Below are 20,918 nucleotides of genomic sequence, written 5' to 3' on the forward strand. Positions count from 1 at the left end.
CAGGTTAGGAAAGTTTTCTGCTATGATTTGCTCACCTAACCCTTCTACACCTATTTCTCTCTCTTCCTCTTCTGGGACGCCTATGGTTCTGATGTTGTTCCTTTTTAATGAGTCACCAATTTCTCTAATTCTTCAGTCGTGCTCTTTTGCCCTGATCTCCCTTTTTTTCTGCTTCATTATTCTCCATAAGTTTGTCATCTATATCCGTGATTCTGTGTTTTGCGTTGTCCATCCTTGACGCCACAGCATCCATCTGTGATTGCAGCTCCGTTATAGCATTTTTAATTTCATTCTATTTTTTGCTGCTTTTATCTCTGCAGAAAGGATTTCTAATCTATTTTTGACTCCAGCCAGTATTCTTATTACCGTGATTCTAAATTCTGGTTCAGACATCTTGCTTGTATCTGTTGGTTAAATCCCTGGCTGTTGTTTCTTCGTGCTCTTTCTTTTGGGGTGAATTCCTGCTGAATTCTGTGGTTCAGGTTTTTCAGATTGATGTGTTAATCCTCCAATCCGTTTTCTAGGTGTGCAGAATGGTTTAGTGTTGGTCTGATTGTATTTCATGGACTCGAGATACACAAAAAACTTCCATGCTGTCCCCATTCCTGGTTATATTTTAGTAGGGGTTACATTAACTGTATAGATTGCTTTGAAATTTTAACCATGTTTGTTCTCCAGTTCATGAGCATGGAATGTTTTTCAAATTCTTTGTGTCATCCTCAATTTTTTTCACCAGAGCTGTATAGTTTTCAGAGTACTGGTCTTTTACCTCCTTAGGTACAATTATTCTTAGGTGTGTTATGTATGGTTTTGGTGCATTGAAATGGGATCAATTCTTGGATTTCTTTTTCAGCTCCTTCATTGATGGTATGGAGGAATGCAACAGACTTCTGCATGTTTATTTTATATCCTGTGACTTTGCTGAATCATATATTAGCTCTGCCATTTGGTGGAGACCTTTGGGTTTTCAACATAAAATATCATGTTGTCTTCATATAGTGAAAATTTGAATTCTTCCTTGCCAATTTGGATGCCTTTTATTGCTTTCTGTTGTCTTGTTGCTGAAGCTAAGATTTCTGTACTATGTGAAATAGTAATGATGGGAGGGATATCGTTGTCTTTTTCCTAACTGTACAGCAAAAGTTGGCAGTTTTTCCCCATTGAGGATGATATTAACTGTGGGTCCTTTGTATACAGCCTTTATGATGTTGAAGTATGTTCCACCTGTCACTACTTTGTTGAGGGTTTTTGTCACAAAAGAATGCTGTATTTTGTCTAATGGTTTTTCTGCCTCTGTTGACAGGATAATAGGGTTCTTCTCCTTTCTTCTGTTAATGTGGTGTATCACGTTCATTGATTTGCAGATATTGAACCAGCCCCATAATTCGTGTTAAATAACTCTTCTAATGTGCTGTTGGATTTTATTTGCTAACATCCTGTTGAGAATTGTTGCATCCATGTTCATCAGGGGTACTGGCCTGTAATTCTCCTTGATGGTGGGGTCTTTGTCATTTTTGGAACCAAGGTAATGCTGGCTTCAGAGAATGAGTTTAAAAGTTTCCCTTCCATTTCTGTTTTTGTTTTTTGTTTTTGGTTTTCTGGAACAGTTTGACAAGAGTTGGTATTAACTCTTCTTTAAATGTCTGGTAGAGTTTCCCTGGGACGGCATTTGGCCCAGGACTCTTGTTTATTGAGAGATTTTTGATCACTAATTCACTTTATTTGTTGATTTTGGGTCTGTTAAAAGTTTCTATCTCTTCCTGTTTCGGTTTTGATAGTTTATATGTTTCTAGGAATTTTTCCATGTGTTCCAGATTGCCCAGTGCAATGGCATATAATGTTTCATAATATTCTCTTGTAATTGTAGTTTTGTGGTGTTGGTTGCGATTTCTCTCTTTCCATTCATGATTTTATTTATTTGGGTCCTATGTCTTTTCTATTTAAGTGGCTAGGGACTTATGGATTCCGTTAATTCTTTCAGAAAACCAGCTCTTAGTGTCCTTCATCTGTTCTGTGATTCTTTTTGTTCGTTTCTATATTGTTTATGTCTGCTCAGATATTTATTATTTCCCACCTTCTGTTGGCTTTAGGCTTTATTTGCTGCTCCTTTTCTAGCAACTTTAGAAAAGGTTAGGTTGTATACATGGGACCTTTCTTGCTTCTTGAGATAGACCTGAATGAATTGCAGTGTGCTTCCCTGTTACGACTGCCTTGGCTGCATCCCAAATTTTGGATTGTTTTTTTTTGTTTGTTTGTTTTTTCATTTTCACTTCTGTTTCCTTTTTGATTTCCTCTTTAATTTCCTGGTTAGCCGAGTCATTCCTTAGTAGGATGATAACTTAAGGTCCAGATAGTTGAGGACTTTTCCAAAGTTTTTATTTTGGTTGATTTTGAGTTTTATAATGTTGTGGTTTGAAAATATGATACTGCATCTAAGATCTTAATGTTTTGGTACTTGTTGGGGGCTGATTTGTGACCCAACATGTGATCCATTCAGGAGAATGTTCGTATGTGCCTTAAAAAATGGGCGTTTTGATGCTTTAGGGAGAAATGTTCTGAATATATTTGTTAAGTCCATTTGGTCCAGTGTGTCATTCAGCGCTGTTGTTTCCTAGTTGATTTTCTGCTTGCAAGACTGTGATTTCCTGTTACCCCCAGAGTATGCCTGCAGCATACTAATACATAAGCTGTGGTGTTTGCCTCTTTTTAGTACCTTCCAAACTGTACTTCCACACTGACGGTCTTTTTGGTACTCTAATTCAGATGAAACTTCACCACTCCCTCATGTACCCTCCAGACAGCCACAATACTAGATGTATGGCTTACACTTTTGTTTTTATCCCACAGAAGGAGCTCTGTTCCCACAGAAGTTGCATCATGGTATGCTGGCTAGTAGCAGAGGAATTTGCAAAATGTCATGAGTTTTCCTACCCGTTTTTCTGGTCTGTTTATTCTCCACTAACTCATGTGTTGTATCTTCTGTACTGTATAGTTCTTACAAAGGTATCTTGTTTTGAATGTTGTTATGTCCATGTGTCTAATTGGTGGTCTGAATATCCCTAGTCTGTCATCTTTCTGATGCATCTTTAATATTTCAAGTTGTATTTAGATTTAATTTTTGACCTACTGTGTGCTCTGTGCTGGAAAATATTCCAGTGCCATTGGAAAGAATCTGTCATCTACTCCTTGATGACTCATCTCTGCATCTTTTGGGTTTGTTGATATATTGCATTCTTTTTTTGTTGTTGTTGTGTATGTGTGTGTGTTCTACTTCTTTAGTAGTCCTTTATCTAATTGTTCTATGTATTATTGAAAGCAGAATATTGATGGCTTCCTTTGTAATTTTAGGATTATGTACTTTGTGGCTCTTGGTTATGTGTGTATTTTCATTTTTATATAGTTTTAATGGCTTTGCCTGTTATTAATATATAATGTTCTCTGTTGCTAGTTATAATTTTTTATGTAAACGCCGTTCTGTAGGATGTAGTGTAGTTAGTCACCCAAGTTTGCCTATATTATCAGCATGAAATACATTTTTCCATTATTTCCTTCAACCTACACTTCTTTAAAAAGGGTGTTTTATATACATCATGGATGGATGATTTCTTAAATGCATCTGTCAGTCTCTGCTGTCTGTTGAAGAGTTTATTATACTTACATATACATTATTTATAGCATGGTTTTGAAAATATATATTGTTGTCAAGTTGGCTAACATACAGTGTGTAGAGTGTGGTCTTGGTTTTGGGGGATAGATTCCCTTGGTTCATCACTTACATATAACACCCAGTACTCATCGCAACAAGTGCCCTCCTCAGTGCCCATCACCCATTCCCCCCTGCCCAGTAACTCTTAGTTTCTTCTCTGTATTTAAGAGTTTCTTATGGTTTGCCTCCCTCCCTTTCTGTTTATAACTATTTTTGCTCTTCCCTTCCCCCCTTGCCCGCCTTCCCCCTTTCAAGTTCCACATATGAGTGAAAACATCTGATATCTGTCTTTCTCTGACTGACACATTACACTTAGCATGATACCCTTCAGTTCCATCCTTGTTGCTGCAAAAGGCAGGATTTCATTCTTTGTCATTGCCAAGTAGTGTGCCATTGTATATATAAACCAAATCTTCTTTATCCATTCATCAGTCGGTGGACATTTAGGCCCTTTCCATAATTTGGCTATTGTTGAAAGAACTGCTGTAAACATTGGAGTACATGTGCCCCTATGAATCAACACGTCTGTATCCTCTGGATTAATTCCTAGTAGTGCTATTGTTGGGTCGTGTTAGTTCTATTTTTAATTATTTGAGGAACCTCCACACTGTTTTCCAGAGCAGCTGCACCAATTTGCATTACCACCAACAGTGCAAGAGGGTTCCTGTTTCTCCACATCCTCACCAGCATTTATAGTTTCCTAATTTGTTCATTTTAGCCACTCTGACCAGCGTGAGGTGGTATCTCTGTGTGGGTTTGATTTGCATTTCCCTGATGATGGGGGGACACTAAGCATCTTTTCATGCTTCTGTTGGCCATCTTGGTGTCTTCTTTGAAAAAGTGTCTGTTCATGTCTACTGCCAGCTTCTGCACTGGATTATTTGTTTTTCATGTGTTGAGTTTGGTAAAGTTCTTCATAGATTTTGGATACTAATCTTTTATCCTGTACATCATTTGCAAGTATCTTTTCCCATTCCGTTAGTTGCCTTTTGGTTTTGTTAATTGTTTCCTTTTCGGTGCAGAAACTTTTTATCTTGATGATATCCCGGTAGTCCTTTTTGCTTTTAATTCCCTTGCCTTTGGAAATGTATGGAGCAAAAAATTGCCGTCTGTGGCTGAGGTCAAAGAGCTTGTTGTCTCTAAGGCAAACTCTCTAAGGTTTTGATGGTTTTATTTCTCATATTTGGGTCTTTCAACCATTTTGAGTTTATTTTTGTGTATGATGTAAGAAAGTGGTCCAGTTTCATTCTTCTGCATATTGGTGTCTAGTTCTCCGAGCACCGTTTGCTAAAGAACTGTCTTTTTTCCATTGGATACTCTTCCCTGCTTTGTCAAAGGATAGTTGGTCCTACATTTGTAGGTCCAATTCTGGAGTCTCTATTCTACTCCATCGATCGATGTGTCTGTTTTTGTGCCAGTACTGTACTATGTTGATGATTACAGCTTTGTAGTAGAGGCTAAAGTTTGGGATTTTTGTGCCTCCCCCTTTGGTTTTCTTTTTTAACATTACTTTGGGTATTTGGAGTTTTTGTGGTTCCGTAAAAGTTTCAGGATTGTTTGTCCTAGCTTTGATAAGAATGCCAGTGCAATTTTGATTGAGATTTCATTGAATGTGTAGATTGCTATGGGCAGTATTAAAATTTTAACAATATTGTTTTCTTCCAATCCACGAGCATGGAATATTTTTCCATCTCTTTGTGTCTTTTTCAGTTTCCTTTATAGGTTTTCAATAGTTTTCAGCATACATATTTTTTACATCTTTGGTTAGACTTATTTTTATGTGTCTTACGGATCTTGGTACAATTGTAAATGGGATCATTTTTTTTTTTAATTTATTCTGTCGCTTCCTTACTGGCATTGTATAGAAGTGCAAATGATTTCTGTACATTTTTATACCCTGCGATTTTTCTGAATTCATGTATCAGTTCTAGCAGCTTTTTGGTAGAGTCTTCCAGGTTTTCCATGTCGAGTAATCATGTCATCTGCAAAAGTGAAACTTTGACTCCTTTTTCTCCAATTTTGATGCCTTTTATTTCATTTTGTTGTCTGATTGCTGATGCTAGGACTTCCAAAACTATGTTAAACAACAGTAGTGAGAGTGTACATCCATGTACTCCTGAGCTCAGGGGGGAAGCTGTCAGTTTTTCCCCACTGTGAGGATGATACTAGTTATGGGGTTTCATATATGGCTTTTATGATGTTAAGGTATGTTCTTTCTATCCCGACGTTCTTGGGGGTTTTTGTTAAGAAAGTATGCTGCATTTGGTCAAATGCTTTTTTGCATCTATTGATAAGATCATACGGTTATTATCGTTTCTTTTATTAATGTCATGTGTCACATTGATAGATTGTCAAATGTTGAATGAGTCGTGTAGCCCAGGAATGAATTCCACTTGATCATGGTAAATGATTCTTTTTATATGCTGTTGAATTTGATTTGCTGGTATCTTGTTGAGAATTTTTGCATCTGTGTTCATCAGGGATATTAGCCTGTAGTTTTCCTTTTTTTGTAGGGTCTCTGTTGGGTTGGGGAATAAGGTAATGCTGGCTTCAGAGAATGAGTCCAGAAATTTTCCTCCTGTTTCTGTTTTTTGGATAGCTTGAGAAGAATAGGTATTAAATGTGCTTTAAATATCTGCTAGATTTCTCCAGGGAAACCATCTGGTCCAGGCTTTGTATTTGTTGGGAGATTTTTGATAACTGATTCAATTTCTTCACTGTTCACATTTTCTACTTCTTCCCATTTGAGTTTTTGTAGTATGTGGGTGTCTAGGAACTTGTCCATTTCTTCCAGAGTGTCCAGTTTTTTTGGCATATAATTTTTTATAGTATTCTCTGATAATTGCTTGTATTTCTGACGGGTTGGTTGGGATAAATCCATTTGCTTTCATGATTTTATCTATTTGGATCCTCTCTCTTTTTGAGAGGTCTGGCTAGCGGTTTATCAATTTTGTTTTGTTTTGTTTTATTTTGTTTTTAATCTGCTCTTAATTTGATTAAGAAATTAAGATGATCTGGATTTTTGTTTTTGTTTTTGAGTTCTATATTGTTTACTTCTGCTCTGATCTTTATTATTTCTCTTCTTCTGTTGGATTTAGGGTTTCTTTGTTGTTCTGCTTCTAGTTCCCGTATGTGTGCTGTTAGATTTTGTATTTGGGTTTTTATTATTTCTTGAAATAGGTCTGGATTGCAGTGTATTTTCCTCTTAGGACTGCACTGCTACATCCCAAAGCATTTGAACCGTTACTTTTCATTTTCATTTGTTTCCATATTTAAAAATATTTCTTCTTTCAATGTCCATTTGACCCATTCATTCTTTAGTAGGATGTTCTTTCATCTCCATGCACTTGGGGGGTTTTCCAAACTTCATCCTGTGGTTGATTCCAAGTTTCATAGCATTGTGACCTGAAATGTGCTGGTATGATATCAATTCTCTTATATTTATTGTGGGCTGTTTGTGACGCATTATGTGAACTATCTTGGAGAATGTTCCCTGTGCACTTGAGAAGAACGTATATTCTGCTGCTTTGGGATGAAAAGTTCTGACTATATCTGTGAAGTACATCTGGTCCAGTGTATCCTTCAGGGCCACTGTTTCTTTATGGATTGTCTGCCTAGATGATCTGTCCCTTGTTGTAAGTGGAGTGTTAAAATCCCCTGCAGTTACCACACTGTTACCAATACGATTGCTTAAGTTTGTGATTAGTTGTTTTATGTATTCGTGTGCTTCTGAATTCAGTGCTTAAACATTTATAATTGTCAGTTCTTGACCCCTTAATTGTAATATAATGTGTTTCCTCATTTCTTGTTACAATCTTTAGTTAAAATCTAGTTTTTCTGATATAAGTATGGTTACTCCAGCTTTCTTTTGACTTCCAGTAGCATGACAGATGGTTCTCCATCCCCCACTTTCAATCTGAAGGTGTCCTCAGGTTTAAAATGGGTCTCTTGTAGACCGCAAATAGATGGGTCTTGTAGACCGCAAATAGATGGGTCTTCTTTTTTTATCCATTCTGATACTTTATGTCTTCTGTTTGGAGCATTTAGTCCATTTACATTAAGTGTTGTTTTTGAAAGATATGGATTTAAAATCACTGTAATTTGTAGGTTTCATGCTTGTAGTGATGTCTCTATTCCTTTGTGGTCTTTGCACCTTTGCACTCACAGTCCTTTTGCAGGGCTGGTTAGTTGGTGATGAACTCCTTCAGTTTTTGTTTGTCTGGGAAAACCTTTATATCTCCCTCTATTCTGAATGACAGGTTTGCTGGATAAAGGATTTTTGGCTGCATAGTTTTCTTGTTCATCACATTGACTGTTTCGTGCCACTCCCTTCTGGGCTAGAAAGTTTTAATAGGTAGGTCTGTTGCTACCTTGTGTTTATCCTTGTAGGTTAGGGCCCATTTGTTCCTAGCTGCTTTCAGTTTTCTCTCTTTGTATTGAATTTTGACAGTTTCACTATAATATGTCATACAGAAAATTGATTCTTACTCTATCCGAGGGGAGTTTTCTGCGCCTCCTGCATTCCAGTGTGTGTCTCCTTCCCTGTATTGGGGAGTTTCTCAGTAATGATTTGTGCAAGCACACCTTCTTCGGCCCCTTTCTCTCTCTCTTCTTCTGGAACTCCTGTGATGCGGATATCATTATGTTTCATTGAATCACTTAGTTCTCTTAATTCTTCCCTGGTGGTTGAGAATTTTTTTTATCTCTGTATTTCTCAGTTTCATCTTTTTCCATAATTTTCTCTTCCATTTCACTTATTCTCCCTTTGTCTCTTAGTCACTACCTCTAGATTATTTTGCACCTTATTTACAGCATTTTTAATTCATTATGTCCATTTTTTAGTGCCTTCATCTCTGCAGCAGTGGATGTCTAATGTCTTCTGTGCGTTTTTGAAGCCCGGCGATTAACCTTACAATTGTTACTGTAAATTCTTGTTCAGTTACATTGTTTCTATCTGTTTTGATAAAGTGTTTAGCTATCACTTCTTCTTGGAATTTCTTTTGAGGAGAATTCTTCCGTTTCATCATTCGGCTAGTTTTCTGTCTCTTATGTGGTTGAAAAACTTGTTACGTGCTCTGCACTTGTGAGCGCTACGATATTATAGAAGGATTATACCGTGTCGAGAGCCTGGCCCTACATGACATGTTTTTTGGAGAGTGTTACTTGCTGTCTGTTGTGGTGACTTTAGTTGCTTTGTCTCCCTTCTCATAGTGATGTTTTGGACCTTCCACCAGGTTTTCTTTGATTTGTTCCTTGAAGTAGCCCTGGAAAGGAAAACAAACAAAAAGAAACATAAAGCAATAACAAACAAAGAAAAACAAAAAAGAAACAAAGCAAAAGCATGAAAACAAAACATAAACAAAATCAAAAAACTATAAACACTAGCTACAACGAAATAACACTAGCTAAACTAAATGGGCAGTGTTGATGGCGTAGGCCTTATCCCATACAAAGAGAGAAGTGACAGGGGCGGGAGAAAAGAAAAAAATAAATAAAATTGACCACACAGAGAAATTTAATTATTGCTTGTTAAGGAATCTTGCCAATTTGATGTTTACTTTCTGTGCATTTTGTGTCTTCTGTTTCACAGTTTCTCCCTTATTGTTTCATTTTGTGTTTAACTGAATTCATTTTGTGCTTTGAATTCTTTCTCACACAACGTTTTATCTACATCTTTTATTTTCCTAAGTGTTCCTTTGGAAATAGAAATGAGTATCTTAGGGGCACCTGGGTGGCTCGGTCAGTTAAGTGTACAAGTCTTTTTTGCGCCTAAAGTCATGCACTCTCAACAGTTCACACATTGAGTCCTGTGTGGCTGTCTGTAGAGCCTGCCAGAGATTCTGTCTCTCCCTTTCTTTCTGTCTGTCCCCTCTCTTGCATGGTCCCTGTCTTAAAATAAATAAATAAACTTTATAAGAAATTAGTATCTTAAACTTACAAAGTGCAGTAGTTCAAATTAACAGGAACTGAGATCTGATATTACCCCAAAATTTTAGTCCTGTATTTTAGTCCTGTATTTATGTTATTACAAAAGTTATCTTCATATATTGCGTGGCCAATATCATATATAGAATATGTATGTATATACATAATATATAAATATAAATGTAGTATTTGTAATATGTACTTTTATGATATATTTATATATTTCATGATATATTTATAAGACTCTATGTAAATTTAATAAATATATAGTATGAAAATTATTGCAAAAAGCATATATAATGTACCATGTAATATATAATAATATAGAAATGTATATGTAATGTATGTGAAATATGTGTATGTGTAATAAATGTAACTCTGTGTGTATGTTATGCATGTGTTTATGCTATATATAGTACATTATGTACAGTTGTGGATATACTTGTAATGTATATTATGATAAATATTGCTTTCTTCAATGAATCATGTAGGAAATAGAGGAGTTCCAAGCCAAAAATATAATACTGCTGGGTTTATATTTACCTATGTAGCCTCCTTTATCAGCGTTCCTTATTTCTTCTTAGACCTTTGATATACCATCTGTTAAGCTTGAAAAGTCTTCCTTTATCATTTCTTGTAGGACAGAGCTAACTGAATCCAGCCCCTCACCATTTTTGGTCTTACTGTCTCTTTCATTTTTGAATTACTTTTTAGGAATATAGATTTTGTATTTGAGGTTTTTCCCTTTTATTAGTTATATTGTCCCACTGTCCCGGTTTTTTGGAGATATCAGTCATATTATTGAGTGTTCTTTTATGAACAAATCATGTTTATCTAGGTGTTTTGAAAATTGTCTTTAGACATTTTTATTATAATGTGGTGCAGTGTAGAACTGCTTGAATTTAACCTATTTGGAGTTAATTCAGCTTCTTGCATGTGTAGGTTATTGTCTGCCATTTAATATAGCAAGTATTATTTCTTCCCATTTGTCACTATTTTATCTCTGAGCTTCGCTAATTATACATTGGCACACTTAACCCATGTCCGGAGGTATTATATTTTCTGCTTATTTTTCTTCATTGTTTTTCTTTGTGACTGTCACATTGGATGCTTTTATTTGATTGGTTTTCATGATTATGTATAAGATAGTGGATTTATAGTCATTTTTGTAAGTCTAATGTCTACACTCCCTCCCAAAGAGTTTCTGTTAATTTCTTTTTCTTATAAATTGCCATATTTCCGTACTTTCTGTATGTCTTACAGCTTTTGTTAAAAATGGCAATTTTCCATCTAAATAAAAATAGTATTCCTTTTTTGGGATATCTCTGAAGTATCTATTACTGTAGTTTAGACCAGTGCTAGTTATTTTATGTTTTACTAATAAATGGTAACTCTAGAAAGAAGATATTCTCCCTGTCCAGCCTTTGTTGTTGCCTCTTGTGAGCTGAAGTTGTCCACTTGTTTTGTGATTTTCCTACCATTTTTTCAGAGTATATTTTCTCTGGTGTGTGGTAATGAAGGCTCCTTTGAATTATCTCAGTAGGTACTGGTAACGGACAGATTTTCTGAAACCCTTGAAAAGAGAAAAAAACACACACAGACAGACACAGATAGGATAAGGGAAAAGAAAAAAGAAGGAAAAAGAAAAGCTTATATTGGTCTTTTAAAATTGGTTCTGTGTTAGGTAATTTTTTTTTTTTACTCTCAGTTATGATAATGTTTTCTTAGTAGCTTTTCTGTTCTGCTTTCACTGAGCCTGAATTTAAAGAGGTAAAATAATGAATTTAAAGAGGTAATAATTTGACACAATTTTTTCTTAACGTGCCTTCTGACTTGGGCTTATGAGTGGCCTTACTAGGCCATACAAGTGAGCCTACTAGATTTCCTTAACTTGCCTGTGCTTTTCATATTTATTATTCCTGAATATTCCACTTTCTGGCTTTACCTCCTAGTCTGTCGGCATGTATAATTTTTTCCCCAATGGTTATTTGTGTTTCAGAGAGGAAAAGTGTACTTATTTGTCTGTGAATGTTTTTGGCAAGCTTGCTTTGTATGGATGCTCACACAGATAAGAGTTGAGTCAGTTACTCTAGGTTACCTAAATCCAGTCCAAACATGATTCGTTGGGAACCAGGAACTCACAGTAGAAGCACAAACAGTCATGTACAGGATTTTTTTTGAACAGGAAAATGGGTAGAATTTGACTGAGGTAAAATACCATATGTACTATATTCTGGTTAAATATTCACTTGGTTGATAAGAACCTTTGGCTATCTCTTAGAACTTTGATGAGGCATATTCTTGACACTTTCCCAAGATTTATCAGTGTTTATTTCAGGGAAAAGGACTCTTGTAGTTCCCTGCTTGGTGGTGTTCTCCAATGCCACCTATAATTGGTTGTTTTAAATATTTTACAGAATGTGGAACTGCTTTCACTAATAAACTTCAAGGAATGTTTAAAGATATGGAGCTTTCCAAAGATATCATGATTCAGTTAAAACAGGTATTCCTAGCCTAAGAGATTTTTTAATGTAGTATAAAGTTCTTGAATGGTTTGGTTCCCTTAAGATTTATACTTACATTAGAGACATATTAAAGGAAGTTTAAATAAGACTCCACTTTTTGTGTTTTTTGAAAGAAAGTTCATACTTTTATAACCTTCCCACCGCATATTTAAAGAACTGATTACAACATATTTTGAGTAACCATTTTTATTTTTTTTTTACTCTTACTTGGCTTTCCATTGCTTTGCTATGTACATTTTAGTTTCAGTATTTTTGACTCTGTGTGTATCTTTTTCATAATTTTCTTCAGATCATTTGAGGTAAGATGGATTTTTTAGAAAATACAGTGGAAGCTTAATTCTATGTTTAATTAATTGAGGCAACCAGACTGCACGTTCTTGGTTCTTTTCAAGCATTTTATTAAAATGAAAATGTCTGTTTCATTTAAATGCAGGTTGTATTTTCAATGAGTAATTTATTACTCAGATTAATTTTAGTAATGCATTTCTAATATAGAGTTATAGCTATGTAAGAGTTTCAAAATTCTTACATTCATTACATCACTACGTTTTTGCAGTATACGAAGAACCAAAATATACCAGGAAACATTGATTTAACTGTGAATATTCTGACGATGAGTTTTTGGCCAACCTATATCCCTAAGGAGATCCAGTTACCCCCAGATGTAAGAAATTCACTGTTTACATTATTATATTATATAGTAGATTAATTTTCAAGTACCTTTTAATCTTTTTTAATTTTTTTGTAAAAGTTTTTAATGTTTATTATTTTTGAGACAGAGACAGAGACACAGACAGAGCATGAGTAGGGGAGGGGCAGAAAGAGAGACACAGAATCTGAAGCAGGCTCCAGGCTCTGAGCTGTCCTCACAGAGCCCAATGCTTGGCTCGACCTCACGAACCATGAGATCAGGACCCTGGCCAAAGTCAACACTTCACTGACTCAGACACCCAGACACCCAGGCACCCCAGCCTTTACTCTTTAATAAGTCTTTAGGCCATACTTTACGTTCATATAAATGTCTCCTTAATGTTCTCTGTTTTGAAATGTAGTCATACAGTTTTTAGGGGGGCACACAGGTAAAATAGTTCAGTGTTAAATAATTCAGTAGTTCATAGTTTAAATAGTCTGTCTTTTTCATGTAGTCAGTTGTAGATTTTGAATCGACCAGCCTGGCTTCCTTTTGCTTTTATGCTTTGCATTTACTGGTATTGACTTCTATTTCTCTTACTGTGTATCAGTAAAAATATTTACTCATGTACCACATAAACATATGATAGAAAAAGTCATCAACAAATCACTCAGTATCTATTGATTGCTCCACTTAGTAATCATGGAAACCCCTCTCCAACTGCTACCGGTTTTTAGCTTTCTTACCATACAGCTTTGGTTTTAGCTTTCTCTTCTCCATAAATCAATTACCCATCCTGTTGGTTGTTCCTCTTACCGGGACCTGGTGGCACCTCAGTTGCAATTATCTTTACTTTCTTTCTCCATGGATTTATTTAATTTGTATAATTGTATTGCCATATTGGTGGATTTCCTGTAAGTTACTGAATGCACTACAGTTGAACTAGAAGAATCAACAGAGGTTGTTTCCTTGTTTCAGAAGTCTTTTTGGCCCCCACCCAGTCTTTTCTCCACAGAAATGTGTTACATACCCTTGGGGAAACCATGCATGGTCATGACATATGTTTTTAAATATAATATTCTAGGGCTGCAAGTAGGACTTTGATTGGTATACAGTATATCAATTTTTCTTTATTTCTTTCCTCCAGATGGAAAGACTTCAGAAAAATTTCAAGAATTTCTACTTAAGCAGACACAGTGGCCGGAAACTTCAGTGGCAGTCAACTCTTGGACGTTGTGTTCTTAGAGCTGAATTTAAAAAGGCAAGCAAATGATCTTTAAGATAGCATTTTACTTAGACTTCTAAGTTATAACAATTTTACCTTGATAAAGAATATTTACTTTAAATTTTATTTATTTTGAGAGAGAGAGAGAGACACACAGAGAGAGAGAGAGAGAGACAGAGACAGAGAGACAGAGAGACAGAGAGCACGAATGGGAAGAGGGGCAGAGGATAAGAGGAGGAGAGGGAATCCCAAGCAGGCTCTTTGCTTTCAATGCAGAGCTAGATGTGGGTCTCTGTCCTAAAAACAGTGGGATCAGGAGTCAGATGACACTTAACCAACAGAACCACCCATGGTCCCTGATAAAATATATTTTTAATACATACTTTATGGAGAAAGCTCATTTGTTGAATAATGGTGTGTTTATGCATTATGAGTATGCTGACAGATCAATCATTTGTGTATAAGTGAATTTTTAAAACATAGTACTTGCCATTTTTATCTCTGTGATACCAGTGCACATTGTTTGATCTCTGATGTCTCAGAATCCCAATCAGTCATCATTAGAGCCCTGGGATGTTAACCACCCGGGACTCACATAGCTAATGGACGCATGCACTGAGTTTGAGGCAATGGTGTGATGTTGTTATGACATAGTTGAGTGAACTGTTTTATTAAAACTATTTCTCAAGATTGAAAAAGAAAAAAGACCAGTACAAAAGCTCCTGGATTGTGTGGAATAGAGAAACACAGTAACATTCTGATGCGATGGCATAAATGAAGCACAGAAGAAAAATGTAGACTGATATCCCAGAGATCATTTCTTGATGTCTAGTGTGTAAGGAGCTGTTGGGATATAATAGGCGATGAACTCCCTTTGTGTCTAGTGGCATCCATTGTTGGAACTTCTGAAATAATGACACAGGAATTGGCTGGATGTCTCCTCGTATCCAGCGGCTTTGACTCTTACCCTGTGTTGTAGGTTGAAAATTGGGCCCCAAAGATAAGTCCGTAAACTTACTATGCTTTGGAACTAACGTTTCTATATTTTGAAGAAGGTTTTTGCAGATGTGGTGAAAGACCTTGAGCTGAGGAACTCATCCTGGACTATATGATGGGCCCTAAAATCCATATCAACTTTCCTTATGAGAGAGAGGCTTGGCAAGCTTATACACAGAAATCCACATACAGGGTGCCCGCCCCTTTGCCCCCCCCCCCACCCCCGAGACAGAGAGACAGAGAAAAGAAACAGAAAGAGAAGGGTGATGTAAAGATAGAACCTGAGGCTAGAAGATATTCTGAACCCTCTGAAGAGACTAAAGTCCTGCTACACCTTGATTCTTACCCAAGGATGCTGATGTGAATTTCTGGCCTTCAGGCTTGGAGAAAATACATTATTTGTGTCTTTTTAAACCACGATGTGTGTGGTAAGTTGTTACAGCAGCCACAAGAAGTTATACATCCTCATATGCACTTTACTGTGTGACTTAGTTTTTTCATAGATGGCCCAGGCACTGACAATCTATACATAAGTATGTCCAACATGTTTTAGTCAGCATTCAAAGAAGAGACTGAACCTGTTCCTTAGTGTCGAACTTCAGTATGGCGCCTCCGTGATCAAAGTATTAATGGATGAGAAAAGAGGTTTTGTTTTTAATCCTGCCTCTGCCGGTTTGGGGGTGGCCTTGCTGAAAGGTAATAACTAAAGTTTGATACAAGCAGAGGGAAAGAAACACATGTTTATGTTTATGTAATGACAATTAGATGCTTATGGTTCTCTACAATAACATGAGATTCACTTGATTCCCCCAAGGTAAAGTTGGGCCGAAATGATTTAAATTCTCAGGCTACACCTGAGTATTTAATGTTACTGGAGGAATTGAAGCAAGATAATAACTAATCATAACTAATTTTTCATGTATATGTGTGAATTCTTTATTACTTTTGGCCCTTAACACACGTGGAAAACTCAGTATATGCCAGTAGAACAAGTGAAATAGTACAGAGCTGTAGTTAAAAATTAAAAAAAAAATAATCTCAGTCCTTTCACTTCAGAATCCTGAAATGAATAAACAAGTTTATATACAACCATGTTGTTTTATGTGATGATGCAAACATGTAACACTTAGTTTTGTCTCATTTTACTGATTATTTACTGAGATTACTAGTGTACATGTCACACTGCTACTTCTTTTTATCCCTCTAATGGATTCATCATGAGCATCTATGCTAATTAAACTATGAAGATACCGTTTTTAATTGTTCTCTGTTATAATTCTTCTTAATATTTCAAATGATCTTCAGGGGCAAAAATCCCCAATTAGAGAACAGTAAGCATTGTTTGTAATACAATTGAAAAGGGAATCATGAAAGACTATATTTTCCTGAGTAGTTAAATGCTGATAATACCACACAGAAACAGTTTTCTTGTGATTAGGCACGTATGTTTTGGCTTTGATTTTTGAGAGTGCATATTTTCTATCTGTTTTTAAGTTGACTTATTTTGAGAGAGATGGAGGAGAGAACAAGCAGGGGAGGGGCAGAGGGAGAGGGTGAGGGAGAGGGAGAGGGGGGAAGAGGATCGAAAGTGGGTTCTGTGGTGACAGCAGAGAGCCCAGTGCTGGGCTCACACTGATGTGCCACGGTGATGACTTCAGCATAAACCCGATGCCTAACTGAGCTACCCGGGCCATCCTGAGAAAGCATATTTTCAAAACAGCTCCTCGTTTCATAAGAAAGATTCTTTTTTAGAGAGAGGACAGAGAAGGAGGGAGGGAGGGAGGGAGGGAGGGAGAGAGAGAGAGAGAGAGAGAGAGAGAGACAAAGACAGAGACAGAGAAAGAGAAAGAGAAAGAGCAAGAAGGAGAAGGGCAGACAGAGAAGGAGGGAAAGAATCTTAAGCAGGCTCCATGCCCAGCAAAGAGGCTTATGTGGAGATTCATCTCCTAACCAACCTTGTGATCATGACCTGACCCAAAATCAATAGTCGGATTCCTAATTGACTAAGCTACCCAGGTGCACCTCACCCCCTATTAAAAAAGATTCTAGCGTAGACAGCACATACATTCTCTTTAATTGAACAGGGTTAGAATCATAGCAAAATTGAACAGAAGGTACAGGGTCCCTCATTATGAACAACTCCAACCAGAGCAGTACATTTATTACAGTTGTTAGTATTCCATTGATGCATAATTATTTCTGAAATCCCATAGATTATTTTAGTGTTCAAGGTTGGCATTTTATGGGTTTGGACAAGGTATTATGACATGTATTATGTAGACTAGTTTCAAGTCCCTAAAATTCCTCAGTGTTCCACTTGAATTCCACATGTATTTTTACTTTATAATTTTGTGAATACATTATTTTTTTCAGAAGAGTTACATTTTCCCAGTAAAAAAATGTAAATGATGGTTTTGTTCCGTGTTTGTTTTTGTCTTATATAGAAAATTACACACATTTGACTCTTTACTAGGAAAATACCGTTCATCATTGTAGAGCATTTGACACAATATTCTAATGATGTAAAAGAATCAGCTCTTCTTAATTACTTTGGAAGTTCATGTAATCTTAACCAAATTTGTGAACTATATTGGTATCAATAAAACCTTAACATTTTTTTTAAGTTCATCTGAAAGAATATGTATGAGTAGTAAACAGCGAAATTCTAAGAGCAATAGGGAAAGTAGTTCTAGAGCCTATTTTTCATTACCATGATATAAATGATGCCCCTTGGAATATAGTAAATAATATTCATTTTTTCTAGAAATTTCCTATAGAAATATTCATTGCACCATATCACTGTTGACTCCAAGTACCTTTTTTTTTTTTTTCCAAAAATTTCTGAGGATGCCTTTCTCTAACATTTTGATTTGGGTTCCTAAGATTAAATCAAGTTATGATTGAGCTTTTTTTTTTCTTTTAAAACAATGAGAAATTAGAAGCTCTCAATAGGAAGCCATATTTGATAGGAGAAAAGAAGAATAGAGAAAATGAAGTATTTGAAATAAAGATTAATCAAAGAAACAGTTGAATAAAAATGTTGAGAATTGAATATGATTTATACATTGCAAAAGATTTACTCTGGTATTTTAATTTAAAAAAAAGATAAACTAGACCCCATCAAAGTATATTGTCATGAAATCTTAGATAAGAGACACAGAAAAATTTGTAAAGCCTTGAGAGAGTGAGAAACTAAAACTCATAGAATGTATGACTGGAGGCTACAAGGCATCTGATTGCTCAGTAGCAGGAACTTGAATATGATTACATTGTCTTCAGTTCTCTAAGGAAAATGATGTCCAGGTGCAATTTATGTGCTTAAGAAAATAATTATTCGGATATATACATGAAATTGTCCTATATCAGGCACACAAAGTCATAAAAATATAATTTCCATCTATTCTGTCTCTGGGAACTTTAGGAAATGTACTGCATCAAAATGACCGATTATAAGACAGATGTCATAATACGGGAATGGACATCCATCTGTGGAAACACAAAGGGAATCCATAGGGAGCCGGTGTGTTCAGAGGGTGTTGGAAAGATTGCCTTCTAAAAGATTGAATAAACTCAGTTATGGCACTGTAGATAAAATGTAAATAACCTTCTGCATGGTTAGAGCTTTTTAAACACATTTTGCTTAGACTAGATCAAAGAATAAGTCTGTCTTAAGACTTAAATGATGTCTGTATACCTAGAGTATTACCTGTGTGGAATTAGTTACCTTTTATATTTCAGAAGCAAGGATTTAGACTGTGATTATGGAGATGTTCCAGAATTTTAAGATTTCTGACTCTTACTGTTCTCCTGGAGACTGTTATCAAGGAGTAATAATTTTCATTGGAAAGTATTTGCTTCTCTCCCTGTCTTGGTGTAGGGCAGAGGTTGTTGCATATATAAGTCGTCACATTACCTTCTTCAAAGTTTCATCCCAAGATAAGCAAGGGTTGGGAGGAAAGGGAACTAGTGCAGTTTTTGATGGAACTCATAATTAGTATATCCATATCTATGGAAATCTGCATTCAGTATAACCTGAATAATACATGATATTATTAATATATAATAATATGAATGTAGGTGTTAAAAATTGTTTCTACATTCTGGTTTGTTTGAATACATTTGAAAGGAAATAGTACCTTTCTTGAAAGCTTGATGATGTATTGATATATGGAAAAGAAAAACAATATAAAAAAGTATTTAGCAGTAAATGCAAATTATAGTTATAATCAGCTACAATCATGATCCTGATACATAATCACCATATGTTATTTTTTCAGCCATAAATATAATTTACCTGTTTCAATATATATTTACTTAGCTGTATAACTTTGAAATTTCATCATTTTCTTTGAGAGTGGTTTCTAAATTGTGTAAGATTCACATGCCACAAAAGCTGGATCTATTCCTGTTTTGGACCAAAGTCTGAAGAGCATGGAAAAACATTAGAGAGAAAGACATAACTGGAGAATGGGGGATAAAAGGGAATGGAGAAGACTGGGGTAACAAAAAGTAAAGGCCTTTGGGGCTTCTGGGCGGCTCAGTTGGTTAAACGCCTGACTTTGGCTCAGGTCCTGATCTCACAGTTTGTGAGTTCAAACCCCACGTTGGGCTCTGTGGTGACAGCTCAGACAGAGCCTGGAGCCTGCTTCAGATTCTCTGTCTCTGTCTGTGCCCCTCCCCCTCTTGCGCATGCACTTGCTGTCTCTCAAAAATTATAAAACATAAAAAATTGTTTAACATAGAGGGCTTAAAGTTGGAGGAATGGAAATATCTGAATTTGAAGCAGGAAGAAAAGAAAATTGGTGGGGGAAACTGGAGGGAATCAAGATATAATAAATAAGCTGGCCGTTGAAACCAGTTAAAGTTTATAGTCTGACATCTAACTGTAGAGTTAAATGTTGACTATGGGCTTCTCCTTTGTGGCTTTTATTATGTTGAGGTATGTTCCCCCTCAGCCCACTTTGTTAAAAGTTCTATCAGGAATGGATGTTAACTATTTTCAAGTGCTTTTTTTTTTCCCAACTGTTAGAGGTGATCATGTGATTTGCATCTTTGATTCTGTTAATGTGATGTGTGACACTGATCGATTTCCATATGTTGACTCCTCTTTGCAATCCAGGGATGAATCCCATTTTATCATGGGAAATCTTTTTAAGAAGCTGTTAAAAATTCAGTTACCTGGTATTTAGCTGAGAAATTTTGCACACATATTCAAGGGCTATTGGCCTGTAACTTTCTTGTTATTATAAAGGTAAGAACGTTGGCCTAGTGAAATGAGTTTGGTAATGTTTCCTCACCTTCAGTTCTTTTGAGAAGATGAGAGTTTGAGTTTGAGAAGTTTGAGAATAATTGGCACTAATTCTTTGGATAGTTTTCCTCTTGTGAAGTCGTTAGGTTTTGGATTTTCTTGGTAGATAGGTTTTTGGTTAGCTATTCAATGTCCTTACCACTAGTTCGGTCTGTTCAAGTTTTTGTTGCTTTATGTTTCTTTGGTGGTAAGCTGTATATTTCTAGAAATTCAGTTAATTCTTACAGGTCGTCCAATGTCTTGGTGTATGATTGTTCGTAGATGTCTCTGTGATTCTTTGTATTTCTGTGGTATCTGTTGCAATGTCTTCTCTATAATTTTGTGTTCTCTCTCTTTCTTTGTTAGTGTATAAGAGGTTTGTCAGTTTTATTTTTTCAAAGGACCAACTTTTTGTTTTGCTAATGTTACTTAATTTTTTTTTTCATTCTCTTTCACGTATTTCTGCTCTGATATCCATTATATCCTGCTAACTTGGTCTTAGTTTTGGTTTTTCTGCTTTCTTCCAGTGTAATATTAGGTTAACTTGAGATACTACTTAATGTAGACATTTATTGCCATTAAGTTCCCTCTAACTTCTGTTTTAGGTACAGCCCTTTTAGTTT

At 35.9% G+C, this 20,918-nt stretch overlaps 1 protein-coding gene across 1 annotated transcript in view; it reads left to right on the forward strand.

Annotated features, from left to right (window-relative positions):
• LOC145715077 (cullin-4B-like) overlaps positions 1 to 20,918 on the forward strand; it is a 137,911-nt gene that overhangs the window by 68,268 nt on the left and 48,725 nt on the right. Inside the window, 3 exon segments of the mRNA XM_081794660.1 lie at positions 12,049 to 12,134; positions 12,713 to 12,820; positions 13,935 to 14,048. Coding sequence (XP_081650786.1) covers positions 12,049 to 12,134; positions 12,713 to 12,820; positions 13,935 to 14,048 — 308 coding nt within the window.

The sequence above is a fragment of the Panthera onca genome, chromosome Y, assembly GCF_046562875.1.
Source record: "Panthera onca isolate mPanOnc1 chromosome Y, mPanOnc1 haplotype 2, whole genome shotgun sequence".
Classification (NCBI taxonomy): Eukaryota; Metazoa; Chordata; class Mammalia; order Carnivora; family Felidae; genus Panthera; species Panthera onca.